The 13,744-nt window shown below is 42.5% G+C and overlaps 1 protein-coding gene across 9 annotated transcripts in view; it reads right to left on the bottom strand.

Moving 5' to 3' along the window:
• The window catches only part of MTUS2 (microtubule associated scaffold protein 2), a 543,384-nt gene that overhangs the window by 175,530 nt on the left and 354,110 nt on the right, over window positions 1-13,744 (bottom strand). For all 9 annotated transcript variants that reach the window (XM_028497246.2, XM_024125858.3, XM_028497249.2 and 6 more), the window contains one exon: window positions 7,042-7,203. In XM_028497246.2, coding sequence (XP_028353047.1) covers window positions 7,042-7,203 — 162 coding nt within the window. The remainder of the gene's footprint in view (window positions 1-7,041; window positions 7,204-13,744) is intronic.

Here is a 13,744-nt window from a genome sequence, read left to right as displayed (position 1 = left end):
TTGCAGTCAGGAAGCTCTGAGCCCAGTTTTATCAGGCTCTTCTCTTTTTTATTATTTGGGTTTTTATCCTTGTATCTCTGTTATTCTGTGCCCTTTACTACATGCTGCCTTGTATCTTTTCTGAAATCAGAAAGTGAAAACATAATACATACCTTAGAAAATGATTAAATAAGTAATAAATAGAAAGTGATTAAATAATTTTAAAAGCCTGTTATATTTAATTTAAACTTCTTCAGGTCATTTGTTTCTTAATCCATCTTACTATGAATTCCTGGTCTGCTAGAATTAACTGGCAGCCAGCTGATAAGATTATAGATCTCTTGCTCTCACTCTAATTATCAGCGTACAAATCTGTTTACCTTATTTTGAGCCCCTCAAGGTTAAGGACTGTTCTAATTATTCTTGAATCCAAGTCACCTGGAATCACCAAGGGAAAAAAGCAAAGCATCACAGTTTAGAAATGTTTCCGACAGCATGCGTTAAAACGAGGGTTGGTGTTAACCTAGGTAATTAAAATAACCCAAACGCCTCACAGTCCCAAGAAATACAATTATTTGGAATTTAACTGTAATTTGCATGCCTGCCTTCTGCTTTTTAATTAGCTTGATGACAGAACAAGGCGATGTGAAAGCTGATTTGGTATTAGGAACTAGATTTTATTTAAATGAAAAATTCATTCCAGTGGAATAAATGCAAACCTAAAATTCAGTAATAAAATTTATCTTTTAACCACAATTTTATAATCGTTGTTAAATTAGGTGTTGGAGTGGGATGAAAGTTAGAAGAGAATGTCCTGAAATCTCTCAAGGGAGCTTTCTGCTTCATTTTCCCAATCCGTGCCTTCCCCCTGATAACTACATGTCACAGGGGTCACAGCCATAGTCTACACAGCAGCTGGTCTGGGGTCCTCCGTCTAGTAAATGGTGGTGCTTAATCCTCGTTCTAAAACACGCTTGGGACATCCCTGGCAGTCCAGTGCCTTCCAATGCAGCGGGTGCAGGTTCAATCCCTGGTCGGAGGGCTAAGATCCCACATGTCTTGCGGCCAAAAAACCAAAACAAAAAACAGAAGCAATATCGTAACAAATTCAATAAAGGCTTTAAAAATGGTCCACATCCAAAAAATAAATCTTAAAAAAAACAAACACCCTAGCACCTCCTCATGTCAATAATGGGAAAATGTCTAAGAAGTTTTATGTCTTTGGAAAAATCAAACACAGAGCCTTAGGGCATCATTGAAATAGGTTTCCGAGCAGATCTGGACTAAGACTCGGGAGCTCTGTCCACTGCCTGTCTCACCCAGTCCTCCAGGGTCTGGGGCTGCCCCCTCTGACCCCACTCCCACCCCCCGCAGACCCTGGAGAAGGAGGCTGCAAGTAACAGAGCAAGGCTGGCAGAGTTCACAGTTACAGAGAGGAAAAACTGGGGGAGAGAGAAGGAAAAGGGAGACGTGACTGGGGGCAGCTGCCAACTGTTTCTACCGGGCGAGGCCTGTGTAATTTGCCATCAGAGCCTAAGAAGCTGACCTCAGGGCAGTTGCATAAGGGATGGGAAACAGGTGGGAGTCTCTGAGCATCTGCTGGAGCCTGTTCTAGGACACGGGAAAAGGCAGGACTCTCACTTGTCCTCAGGAACTGGTCTATTGCTTCATTATGTAACAACCTGCCCAAGTCACAAGTACTTTCTGAGCACTCAGCGTGGAAACTGGTAACATCACGGTGACCCTTTCTCTGCTGGGAACATCCCTTACCCCCCATGAAGGCGCAATCCCTCCTCACACAGTATCATTCCTTCCCCTCTCCTCCCTCTGGTTAACAGCTATTTTTCATGGCATCACCAACCGAATTCTAACCAAGTCGTCTCGAGGAGAGCCTGGCCTGAGGCAGAAATCCTGTGTACCATTTCTGTTTACCACCGTCCCCAGTTCACACATGTGAAATCTAATGGTAATGGGGGACCGCAGATGGAATTCTTATACTCCACAGCTGGGTATTTATACTATTGTGGAAAAAGCACAGGACACAGACACAACATATGTGATTTCCTGATGCCACCACATGACTTGGGGCAAGTCATTTCACCTCTGAATCTTGATTTCCCATCTGCAAAATAATACTTTCCTCGCCTACCACTCTAGGTTTCTGTGAGGACCAAATCATATTTAGCACATTAAAGTGTTTTATAAAGTAATACAAAGTGGAAGAGAATTCTTGTTATCAAGATCACATGGCTTTCCAAAATCCTCTACAGAGCAGAAGTATTTGAAAAAATAATGAAATTTTTATGGTCTTAAACACTGTTGCTGCCTTGCCCTCTATTCTTCACACCTGAAATACCTTATTTCCATTTAGCTCTACCTCCGCTAAAACAGCTAAAACAGCCGCTCTCTCTGCACAGTTTTCAGTGGAACACTTTAAACATGTACTGAAGCAGAGAGACTAGTCCAGTTAACTATGTAGTCTATCACCCAACTTCACCAACAAGCAATACCCATGTTTCATCTTCTGTAACATGTTGACTCCACTTGCCACCATCCTGGGTTATTCTGAAGCAAATCCCAGAAAGCATATCACTTCGTATTTGTGCATTTCTAAAAGACGGCTTTTTAAAAAAACACACCCACAGGGACGGATAAATGAGGAGCTTGGGATTAGCATATACACACTACTATATATAAAATAGACAACCAACAAGGACCTACTGTATGGCACAGGGAACTCTACTCAATACTCTGTAATAACCTATAAAGGAAAAGAATCTGAAAAAGAATAGAATATATGTATATGTACAAATGAATCACTTTGCTGTACACCTGAAATTAACACAACATTGTAAATCAACTATACTTCGATTAAACAGAAACAAAAACATAACCACAAATACTACCATCATACTCAGAATAACAGCAATAATAGTTTCTTAATGTCATCTAAGAGCCAAAATGTTGGTTCACATTTCCTCAGTTATCTTAAAAAAAATTTTTTTTTGGTGTGTTTGTTTGAATTGGGATACAAAACAAGATCCATACTTTGCAACTGGATGATAAGTCTAAGTTTTTTATAATCTACATGTTCCCCCTCTATATCCTTTGTCCCCCTCCCAGAATGTTTATCTGCCTTTTTATTTTTTTTTTTTGCAATTTTTGTTGTTGTTTCTACTGTTGAGTAAATTGGATGGTTTGTTTTATAGTTTTTCAGTCCGGTTGGTTGATTTTATTCCCATGGTGTTATTTAATATGCTTCTTTGTCCTTTCTACTTCTAGTAAATTAGTAAATCTAAAGGCTAGAGCGGATTCATTTTTCCCCCAAGACTAATTCACATGTAATGTTGTATATCAGTATTAGTTTGTAACGTCTAGTTTTCCCTTTCCATTGATGATCATTGCCTTTATCTACTGATTCACTAAAGCTTTGAAAAGGTGATATTCTATCATACCTTATTTATTAACTAGAATGCTTTTAAACATTAAAAGAGAAATTTCCCCTCACCAACTATTTGGTTATCATGAGATACAGACTGAATAGGAGAAGTGGCTAAAATATTTTATTCTTTCCTCTCTTTACCAAATTTCAAAAAAAGTTTCTTAGCATCACCCAAAGTGACTAGTTTTTATTTTATTTTGTATCATTATGACCTCATGGATATACATATATTTTGATTTGATGAATATTATTCTATTGCAGTTATGAATCTTATTGATATTCAATCTCTTCCTTCCTTCCTTCCTTCCTTCCCTCTCTCCCTCCCTCCCTCCCTCCCTCTCTCTCCCTCTCTCTCTTTCTCTCTTTCTCTCTTTCTTTTAGCCAGTAGGAGCCTATCCAGTCTGACTCTTGAGTTGACAGAATCGTAGTAGTCTTTGAATTGCTCTTGGCTGTCTGTTCTGGGGTCTACAGTTCCTGCCCTAGACCTGGAACCAGCCATTTCTTCAAAGACCCTTACCTCCTGGTAATGCAAAATGTATTGAGAGGTCACAGTCTGGGCACTGGGGGAGCTCAGTGCTATTGGTCTAGTCACTGTTTATAACTTTTCAGTGGACAGAGCTGGCAATACTTTTTAAAGATAGATTTCAGATAAGTTCATACTTTATCCCATAATGCCCGTATCCTATTTTTCCCGTAATACACACATTCAGAATAACAGCAGATTTGGAATCACAAAAGCCACACTATCACCAATGATGTAATTACTAAAAACAGTTTAAGATTTTTTTTGCAATTCTTTTTGAACACAGAGTACATACTATTAGGGCGGAACAACCAAATTACTGTTTTAAAGTCACTTGGAATAAGTCTTCTCTGTGTGTTTATGCCACCAACAGGCCATGCAATTACTTTCATTTGTTTAATCATACTTTTGATTTTCAGCTATCACCTTTTAAAATTCAATGTTAATTTATCATCGTGTAAGATATTTATGTAACTTCAAGGTCAAATCTACACAAGGAGGTGTACTCAAAGTCTAGCTTCTGTCCGCATTCCAACCTATTCCTTCTTTTCCCTTAAAGATTTCTTAAAATTTCAAAGGCTATTCTTCTATTGTTTTTTCTTAATTTAAGCAAGTATGTATTTAATTATACATATGATTTCCCTGTTGTTTAGATAAAAGGTTAGGTCTATCTTGCTTTTATCACTTAATGATGTATCCTGAAAACCACCTTCTAGTAACATATAGAGAGATTTCCCCACCCACGTAACAGCTGTATAGTACTGCATCCCATGGATGTATGACAATCCATTCAGCTGGTCCCCTGTGGATGGACAGCTGAGTTGTTTCAGTATTCTGCCATTTCAAATAGCGCTGCAATGAATCACTTTGTGCATTCTGCAAAAGCAGAAGCCAGTCTACCTTCGGGAAAGATTTCTGGAGGTGGGACCGCTAAGTCAAAGAAAAAATGCACATGTGATTTTATTATTAGATATTGCCCATCTCCTTTCAGAGGAGTTGAGCTATTTTATACTCCAGCCAGTACACGTACGAGAATGCCTCTTTTCCTGCAGATTCGTGATAGTGTATGTTTTCAAACATCTGGATGTTTGCCCATCTCATAGGTAAGACACTATGGTCTACTGTAGTTTTACTTTACGTTTTTCTTATTACGAGCAATGCTGATTATCTTTTCATACGGCCAGGAGCTACGTGCATTTCTTTTTCTAAGAACCGTCTGTTCAAATTCCTAGTCCATTTTTCTGTAACAGTGGGTGTCACAAGTGTGCTCTCTAGCCCAGCGGGATCGGCAGCACCACCTGGGCATCATCAGAAATGCAAATTCTCAGGCCCCACCCCAGACCTGCTGAATGAGGCGCTAGGAAGAGGCCCAGTAATCAGTGTTTTAACAACCACTTCAGGTGATTCTGATGCACTAAAATTTGACCAACCCTGGTCTATAGGATTGATTCAACAACTGTATTTTAACTCAGTGTAGGCTTGTCTAGTTGTTTTCTATTTAAACCAAGGCCAAACCGTTAGACTGGAACCAAGAGTCAAAGGCCATGTGACATTCACTCATCGATTCGTTGATGTATCCAACCATTAACAAATAGATGCTAAGTGGCCACTGCGTGTCAGTCACTGGGGACACTGCAGCAGCGGGGATACTGTGCTAAATAAAGCGGACAAGTCACCGTCCCCTGGAGCTTTCCCTCCGCTGAGGAAGAACACAACCAAACGAGTCCGTTTAAGTCTTACCGAAGGGGATTACAAGGTGGTACTCCATTGAAGGGCAAGTGGTCAGGGAAATGCAAATTTAAAATAACAATGAGAGAGTATTTTACTCCCACCAAATGGACAAAAAGTTTTAAAAATGCTGTCTATTCTTAGCCAGGGATATGGGTGGAAATGTGAAGCCTCTTTGAAAAGGAATTTAATCATATCTATTAATGCATCAAACACAGCCATCCCACTGCTGGGCATCAGTCCTGTGGAAAGAACGCCACCGCAGCACTGCTCACAGCGGCAAACGCCAGTTACAAAGCGAGCGTCCCCCCGTGGGGGGACGGTTCAATCGGTCGTGGTATATCCACACCAGGCAGCCACGGAAAAATGAGCCAGACACTGACTTGAGGGCAGCTCTATGACACACTTTGAGTAAGGAAAGTAACATGTAGAAAAATGGGTACGATCCAATCTTACTTCTAGGAGCTCAGGCAAGCCCATCTGTGTGTACACGTACATGCACTGGTGCACGAGTATAAGAGCGCAGAATAACCTGGAGCAATGACTAGCCACAGGGGTGAGCCACCTACTGTGGATTCAGGCTCAACACCCAAGCCTCCTCCCTCTTAGCGTGTCTTCCCACAGCGCGGAAGATGCAAAGCTGCTAAGCCACGTGCCATGCCGCGTGCTCGGACAGCCCGCGGGCCAACGTGCACGTTTGCGATCTGGGAGGAGAAGGCGGGGCGGGGGCCGCACCGGGCTGCTTCGGCTGCTGACAGGTACCTTCCTCTGTCACACCCCCCCTGGGTCCCTCACTAGCTTCCTGGGTGTGGAGGCGCAGGGCTCGGGGCACCGGCTTTGCTGGTCTGGATAGAGCAGGCACGGCGTGAGCTCGGGAACAAGCCTTTCTGCGGTAGCTGCCGATCCCTGCATCCCAGCATGGGTGGTGCGGGCCTGGGACCGGGAGGGGGATGGAGCCCCTGAATCCCTGTAGAGGCAGCAGTTTCCCCCAGCGATCGGGGACTCACTCCCGGGGCCACAGTCTGCAGCTCGCTCCTACCGGCCTTCCAATGATTTCATCAGCGCCTGCTTCCCTGAACCAAATTTGCCTAAAACAGCTTGATCCTTTTCTTTTCTTTTTGCAATGAAAACTGTGATCTGATGGGTTAGCAGTCACAGAGAAGAGTGAGAGGGAGTTGTGAGAATTTAAACATAGGACTATATGAAAGGGCCTTGAAAATTGTGGTAGTATTACTATTATTAATTTAAAATGCCATCTGAAACTCATCTGTCATCCCACCTAAACAACTGATTTACCCAAGGACTTTCAAAAGACTTTCACGCAGAAGAGGCTCTCCTCGGCGGAGCTTCTCCACGGCGCAAGTCTTACCAGCCGGGGTGGTCGCGGATTTTGGCGCCGGAAGCAAACTCCTGCGAGGTGTTGTCACACTGGAGGATGCTGGAGGGGCCCCCCGGGCAGCCCCTTTGGGTGTGTCTTTGGAAGGCAGAGCTACCTTCAGAGCCGGCTGGTCTTCAGTCCCAAAGGTTGAACCTGTGGAAGGATACAAGTCCGTGAAAAATGGATGGACCCCCTTGCCGTGTGCCATTGCCGACCATTCTACCGCTGCCACCTGCTTTAGAACTTGACCCGACTCCTAGTGAGTGGCCCTGAAAAGCATTTCTCTGGGACCAGATGTGGAAAAGAGCTCCCTTTCGTCACCGCAGGGAAGTCTGTCATTCCAATCCCCATGCCAGGGGCTCCGCAAAAGCCAGGAGCAGCCTCGCTTCTCTGAAGATTTTACACATGCGCTCACGCACGCACAGTTTGCTTGTGTGGATGTGTAGCTGCAGACACATACGGTAAGCATTTATTTTGTAACTCACAGAGGATGAGCAACAGGGAGAAACAGTGTGAGTGACCCAGGGGAGAGGAGAGTAAGAATGCGCGTGAGCCCCACCGGTCCAGGAAGTGTATTCAGGGCTCCCTGAAACCCAGCTGATTTTACCTTGAGAAGAAGAGGCTTGGGGTAGATGGGTGAGAAGTATGGAGACAGAGAATCCCTTTGAAACTCATGAAGCTTTTTGTCTGAAAAGCTGAGGCCTCATCAAACTAAGAGGACCTTGCATTAGAGTCCAGTTTACTGCAAAGGCAGATATTTATTGATCATTTCAGTTTCCTATTCAACACAGAACAGGCTCTGCGACTATAGGACAGCTTGTTTACAATGGACTGCTCTGAAGATAGGGCATACTGGGATTTGCATCAGATTTAAACGCCCGGAATGGTTGTGGCCTCATTTTTTCCTCTCTATCTTTTCAGACCTATTATGGTTTACACATTTGTAATCTCTTAAAGACAATGACACCACCATCTATTTCTATTAAAGGATAAATATTCTAAATGTACCTCTGGGTACAGCTGCAAGGACTAATCTACTAAATTAAATAGAGAGCCTGAATATACTGAGATTCCCGCTTGTTGGGGATAAAACTATCCAGTTAGGAACATGACCATCTACTGTGGAAAACAGGCAATGACAGCTGGAAGAAGTATACAGAATTTTAGTGAAAGATTAAATTTTTTTGTTTTCATCATTTTAAAAGGATAGTCGTAACATTCTATTTAGATAGGGCCTGCATCAAAATGATAACATTATTAAATGGCTTTAGTGTTAAAATATTCAGGAGTTTTATTCAACCCCTTAGAGTAAGAGATGGCTGCTCTCCTCCCTCTGAAAGTCTGTTTAAAATGGGTACGATTTGTTTGGTTTCTAAAGAAAAGTGTATTTAGGAAGGAAAAATAAAGAACGTGTGATTTCCTAACAGAGAACCTATGCCCTATAGCTCTTTGAAGGTCCCGTGCAAGGTTTTAAATAGTTTTAAACAGGGCTAGGAGAATGCATTTGATCCACACCAACAGAGTAAAAATGATGAAACTCCGCTGAAAGGATGTACACTGTATCCTGAATTTCAGATTAAAAAGTAAGCACAGGACAGCCATATGAAAAAAAATGAAATGACCACTACCTCACACAGTACACAAAAATTAACTCAAAATGGATTAAAGACTTGAATGTAAGACCTGAAACCATAAAACTCCTAGAAGAAAACATAGGCAGTACACTCTTTGACATTGGTCTTAGCAATATCTTTCTAGATGTGTCTCTTCAGGCAAAGGAAGCAAAAGCAAACATAAACAAGTGGGATTATAGAAAACTAAAAAGCTTCTGTATAGCAAAGGAAACCATCGACAAAATCAGGGGACAACCTGCCAAATGGGAGAAGATATTTGCAAATAATATATCTGATAATGGGTTAATATCCAAAATATATAAAGAACTCATACAACTTAACAACAAAAACCCAAACAACCATATTAAAAAATGGGCAGAGGAGCTGAATTGACATTTTTCCAAATAAGACATAATAGATGGCCAACAGGCACAGGAAAAGATGTCCAACATCACTAAATTATTAGGGAAATGCAAATTAAAACCATGAGACGTCACCTCACAACTGTCAGAATGGCTGTTATCAATAAGACAAGAGGTAACAAGTGTTGGGGAGGAAGTGGAGAAAAGGGAGCCATCAGGCACTGTTGGTGGGAGTGGAAATCGAGGCAGCTACTATGAAAGACAGTATGGAGGTGCCTCAAAAAATTAACGATAGAACTACCATTTGATCCAGCAACTCCACTTCTGGGTATTTGTCCAAAGAAAACAAAAACACTGATCCAAAAAGATACCTGCACCCCCATGTTCACTGCAGCACTATTCGCAATAGCCAAGATATGGAAACAACCTAAGTGCCCATCAGTGGACGAATGGACAGAGAAGATGTGCTACATAAACACATACCTCCACACACACAATGTAATACTACCCAGCCGTAAAAAAGATAACATCTTGCCATGTGAGACAACATGGATATACCCCAAGGGGATTACGCTAAGTGAAATAAGTCAGACAAAGAAAAATACTGTATGATTTCACTCATATGTGAAATTATAAAAAGCAAATACCTCCCCCCAAGCCAAAACAAATGAAAAAACTAAGCCAAACAAACACACGGATACAGAGAACAGCGGTTCCCATAGGAGAAGGGCTCCGGGTTGGGGGCTGCCGGCAGGAGGGCGAAATGGGTAAAAGGGATCAACTGTATGGTGATGGATGGAAACGAAAATTTTGGTGGTGAGCACGTTGCAGGGTATACAGAGGTAGAAATATAATGGTGCACACATGAAACCTGTATGTTATAAATCAATGTTACCTCAACAGAAAAATAAAGTAAGCACGTGTTTGATCGAAACCTCATCAAGAAAAGGGACACCAGGCACCTGCAGAACAGTGAGTCTTAGCTTCTGAATTACAGCGCAGGCTCACCAGTCCCATCCTAGGACTCAGAGAATCTCTGGGGGTTGTAGGACATTTTGGGGGGGGGGTGATGGCAATGGCTCGGCCACTAGAAATATTTCACATGGAATTATCTAATGTTCAGCCTCCTGCTGACATACTGCCAGAATAATCTAGTCACTGAAATGTGCAGTGGAAGTTGAACTGAACATAAAATCTTTCACACAGAGCCTTTTATTTAACAATTTATTAAAGTTTCTTAAGAAGGGGAGTATTTTGTATCATTTGTAGAGTTCAAATGCCCTTTTATCAAATCCTCTTGTGCCTGCCATTATTCTCTTACATGAAATTTATAATTCAGTGAACATGTCAATTTGGAGATCTGGCTACTCTCCAGGCTGGGAAGTAATTCATCTGTTTGAAGCAGGAAGTATCAAGGAAGCTCTGTACTGCCCTCTGAGAGAGGTCTTGAATTACCAAAAGATAAAACAAAACAAAATAATACAACACAATACAATACAATTGAACTCTGCTCTTGTTCCTTATTGCGGGAGACAGCTTGGCAGTGAACAGTACCCCTCACTGAAAACCAGCTTAAGTCGGCCAGTACTTAAAGACACATGATTCAGTAAATGAAAAGTACTCTTTCCATTTGGAAACGGCTGCTGAATTCTGTAACTGCTCTGGGACTTCACAACCACGCAGACAACGTCAAACCACTGCTTGGAGATAAACCGTGCCTGTGAGAGCCGGAAAGATGTTCTGGAGGATACAGCTAGCGAGAGCGGTCCACGTGTCTGATCAGTCATCCCATGCGCAACCAACCAGCACCTACTGTGTCCCTAAATGGTGCAGACTCGGCTGAGAGACAACCAGGCCTCCTCTCCCCGCCCCGCTCTCTGCTCCTCCATTTCTTCATCTGTAAGTGACGATACTGATAACTGACTCCACACGGCTGCTGTGAGAATTAAAAGAGCTAATGCAAGTGCATTTTTAAAAAGGTGATCCAAGAGTTAGTTCAAAAAAAAAAACCAGGGCTTCCCCGGTGGCGCAGCGGTTGCGCGTCCGCCTGCCGATGCGGGGGAACCGGGTTCGCGCCCCGGTCCGGGAGGATCCCACGTGCCGCGGAGCGGCTGGGCCCGTGAGCCACGGCCGCTGGGCCTGCGCGTCCGGAGCCTGCGCTCCGCAGCGGGAGGGTTTTCTTTTTCTTTTCTTTCTTTCTTTTTTTTAAAAAAAAAAAAAAAAAAAGGACAAAAGGAAAAAAAAAAACCGTTTATCGTGGTGTCCAGTGCATGGTGGCTCTTATGCGCTGGTTATGAACACCTACAGGTTAGCAACACAGCAAATGAGCTTTTCACAGGAACTTGGAAAGTATTCAAGGGTTAATATCAGATGTCACATCATCATCACCAAAGTAGGAAGGGATTCCTCTGCTCATAATAACCAAAGGACTACAGCGTCCTGCTTCACTGCCGGATAGGGGCCATCTTTTGTAGATATCCAAATCATCATATCATTGACTTGCTATCTGGAAAGTAAGATCTCCCTCATTAGAGTGTGAGAATGTGCAAGGCCTATATCCTGCAAGGTTATAGAATTCAGCTGGGTGCATTTCTATACATAAACCTGATCTCTCTACCATTTTCTCTTCAAGCTGTCAGGACAACGATGCTTGTTCAGCACCAGATCCTAGGAGAAAACCATCTTCTTATTCTTCCTCCAGGGACAGCGCCTACAGTTCATTCCCCCCATGCTTGAACACCCTGAGCTGATCCATTGAGTCTTTCGAATTTTCACTGGCAGTTCCCTGGCAGTCCAGTGGTTAGGACTGGTGTTCAAGTGGTTGGCGCTTTCACTGCCATGGCCCCGGGTCCAATCCCTGGTCGGGGAACTAAGATCCTGAAAGCCGTGCGGTACAGAAGAAAAAACCAACTTCATGAAGTCATGAATTTCAGACCATATTCAAAAACTAATTAAAAATGAATCAAAGACATAAACGGAAGGGCTAAGATTACTAAAATTATAAAACTCTTAGAAGAAAACTGAGATTATGGTTTCTCAGATATGACACCTAAACCACAAGTAACTAAAGAGAAAAACAGATAAATTAGACTTCATCATAATAAAAACATTTGTCCTTCAGAGGGCACTCTTAATAAAGTGCAAAGACAACTGACAGAATAGAAGAAAATATTTACAAATCATACATCTGATAAGAGTCTAGTATCCAGAATACATAAAGAATTTTATAGCTCAACAATAAAAAGACAAATAACCCAATTAAAAATGAATGCAGGATTTGAATAGACATTTCTCCAAAGAAGAGATATTGATAGGAATGGCCAATAAGCACATGAAAAGATGCCAACATCACTAGTCACTAGGGAAATGCAAATCAGAGCCATTAAATACCACTTTCAACCCACTAGGATGGGTATAATTAAAACAAGGACAATAAGAAGTGTTGGTAGAGATGTGGAAAAATTGGAATCTTCATACATTGCTGGTGGGACTGTAATACAGAGTAGTCTCTTCGGAAAACAGTTTGGCAGTTCCTCAAAATGTTAAACACAGAGTTACCATATGACCTAGCGGTTCTACCCTTGGGTATATGCCCAAGAGACTTGAAAACATATGTCCACACAAAACCTTGTACACAAATATTCATAGCAGCATTATGCATAATAATTTAAAAGTGAGGACAACCCAAATGTCCATCAAGAGATGAATGGTACATAAAATGTGGTTTACTCATACGACAGAATATTATTCAGCCATAACAAGGAATGAATTATTGATAGAAGCTACAACATAGATGAACCTTGAAAATGTTATGCTATGCTAAATAAAAGAAGCCAGGCATGAAAGGCGACGTATTATACAATTCCATTTATATGAAATGTCCAGAAGAGACAAAGCACAGAAGCCAGAGTAGATTAGAGGTTGTCAGAGGCGAGGGGGCCAGGGGAGAGAGGACTGACTGCTAACGGGTAAAGGGTTTCTTTCTGGGGGTAATGGAAATGTTCTGGAATTAGGAGTGATGGTGTATAACCTCGTGACTATACTAACAACTACCAGATTTATGCATACAAGGGTGAATTTTATGGTATTTGAATTATCTACAAAATCAATCAATCAGTTAAAAAATTCTCATACATCAGTTTTCTTTCCTGGATCCCCTGGTTGCAACAGGTTCCTCGAACTGGGATTCAGCTCTCACCTCTCCCCTGAGACCTCTTGTTCTCACGCAGGAGCGATTTCTCCTACTCCCCAGCCAGTGTCCCTGCATTGTGGCTACAGCAGATCCCAAGCCGTCCGTCCCAGGGGGCTTCTGTCTCCTGGTGGCACACTCTTGAATGACACAAAAAAGAACACTCCTGGAACCCACTACTGCGTCCCATCCGCTACAGCAGAAGGCCCAAGCTCCCAAGTGAGAAGGATGACACCCAAGGCATCGCTAACTCCTTCACTTTTCTCGTCTACTCCCACCAAATTAGGTGTGGGTCTCAGCGGCTCTGGCCCTACACCACAGACAGAGGAGGCCACGTGCAAATTCAGGCCAGACGAGGCTGCACTAAAGGAATGAAAGTCCCTCGTAGGACTTGAGGCACTGGGCGGAGGAAGCGTAGATTTATAGGAGCCCTGATAGCCCCCTACAAAGCGATGAGTGGTATCTACCCAACCTGCTCGAAAGGATCTTTCTGACCATGACTGCGGTCAGGACAAGACGTTAGGGTTTCT

The sequence above is a fragment of the Physeter macrocephalus genome, chromosome 13 (assembly GCF_002837175.3).
Source record: "Physeter macrocephalus isolate SW-GA chromosome 13, ASM283717v5, whole genome shotgun sequence".
In the NCBI taxonomy this organism is placed as follows: domain Eukaryota; kingdom Metazoa; phylum Chordata; class Mammalia; order Artiodactyla; family Physeteridae; genus Physeter; species Physeter macrocephalus.
The sequence above is the reverse complement of the archived record's forward strand: the minus strand, read 5'-3'. Positions and strand labels throughout refer to the sequence as shown.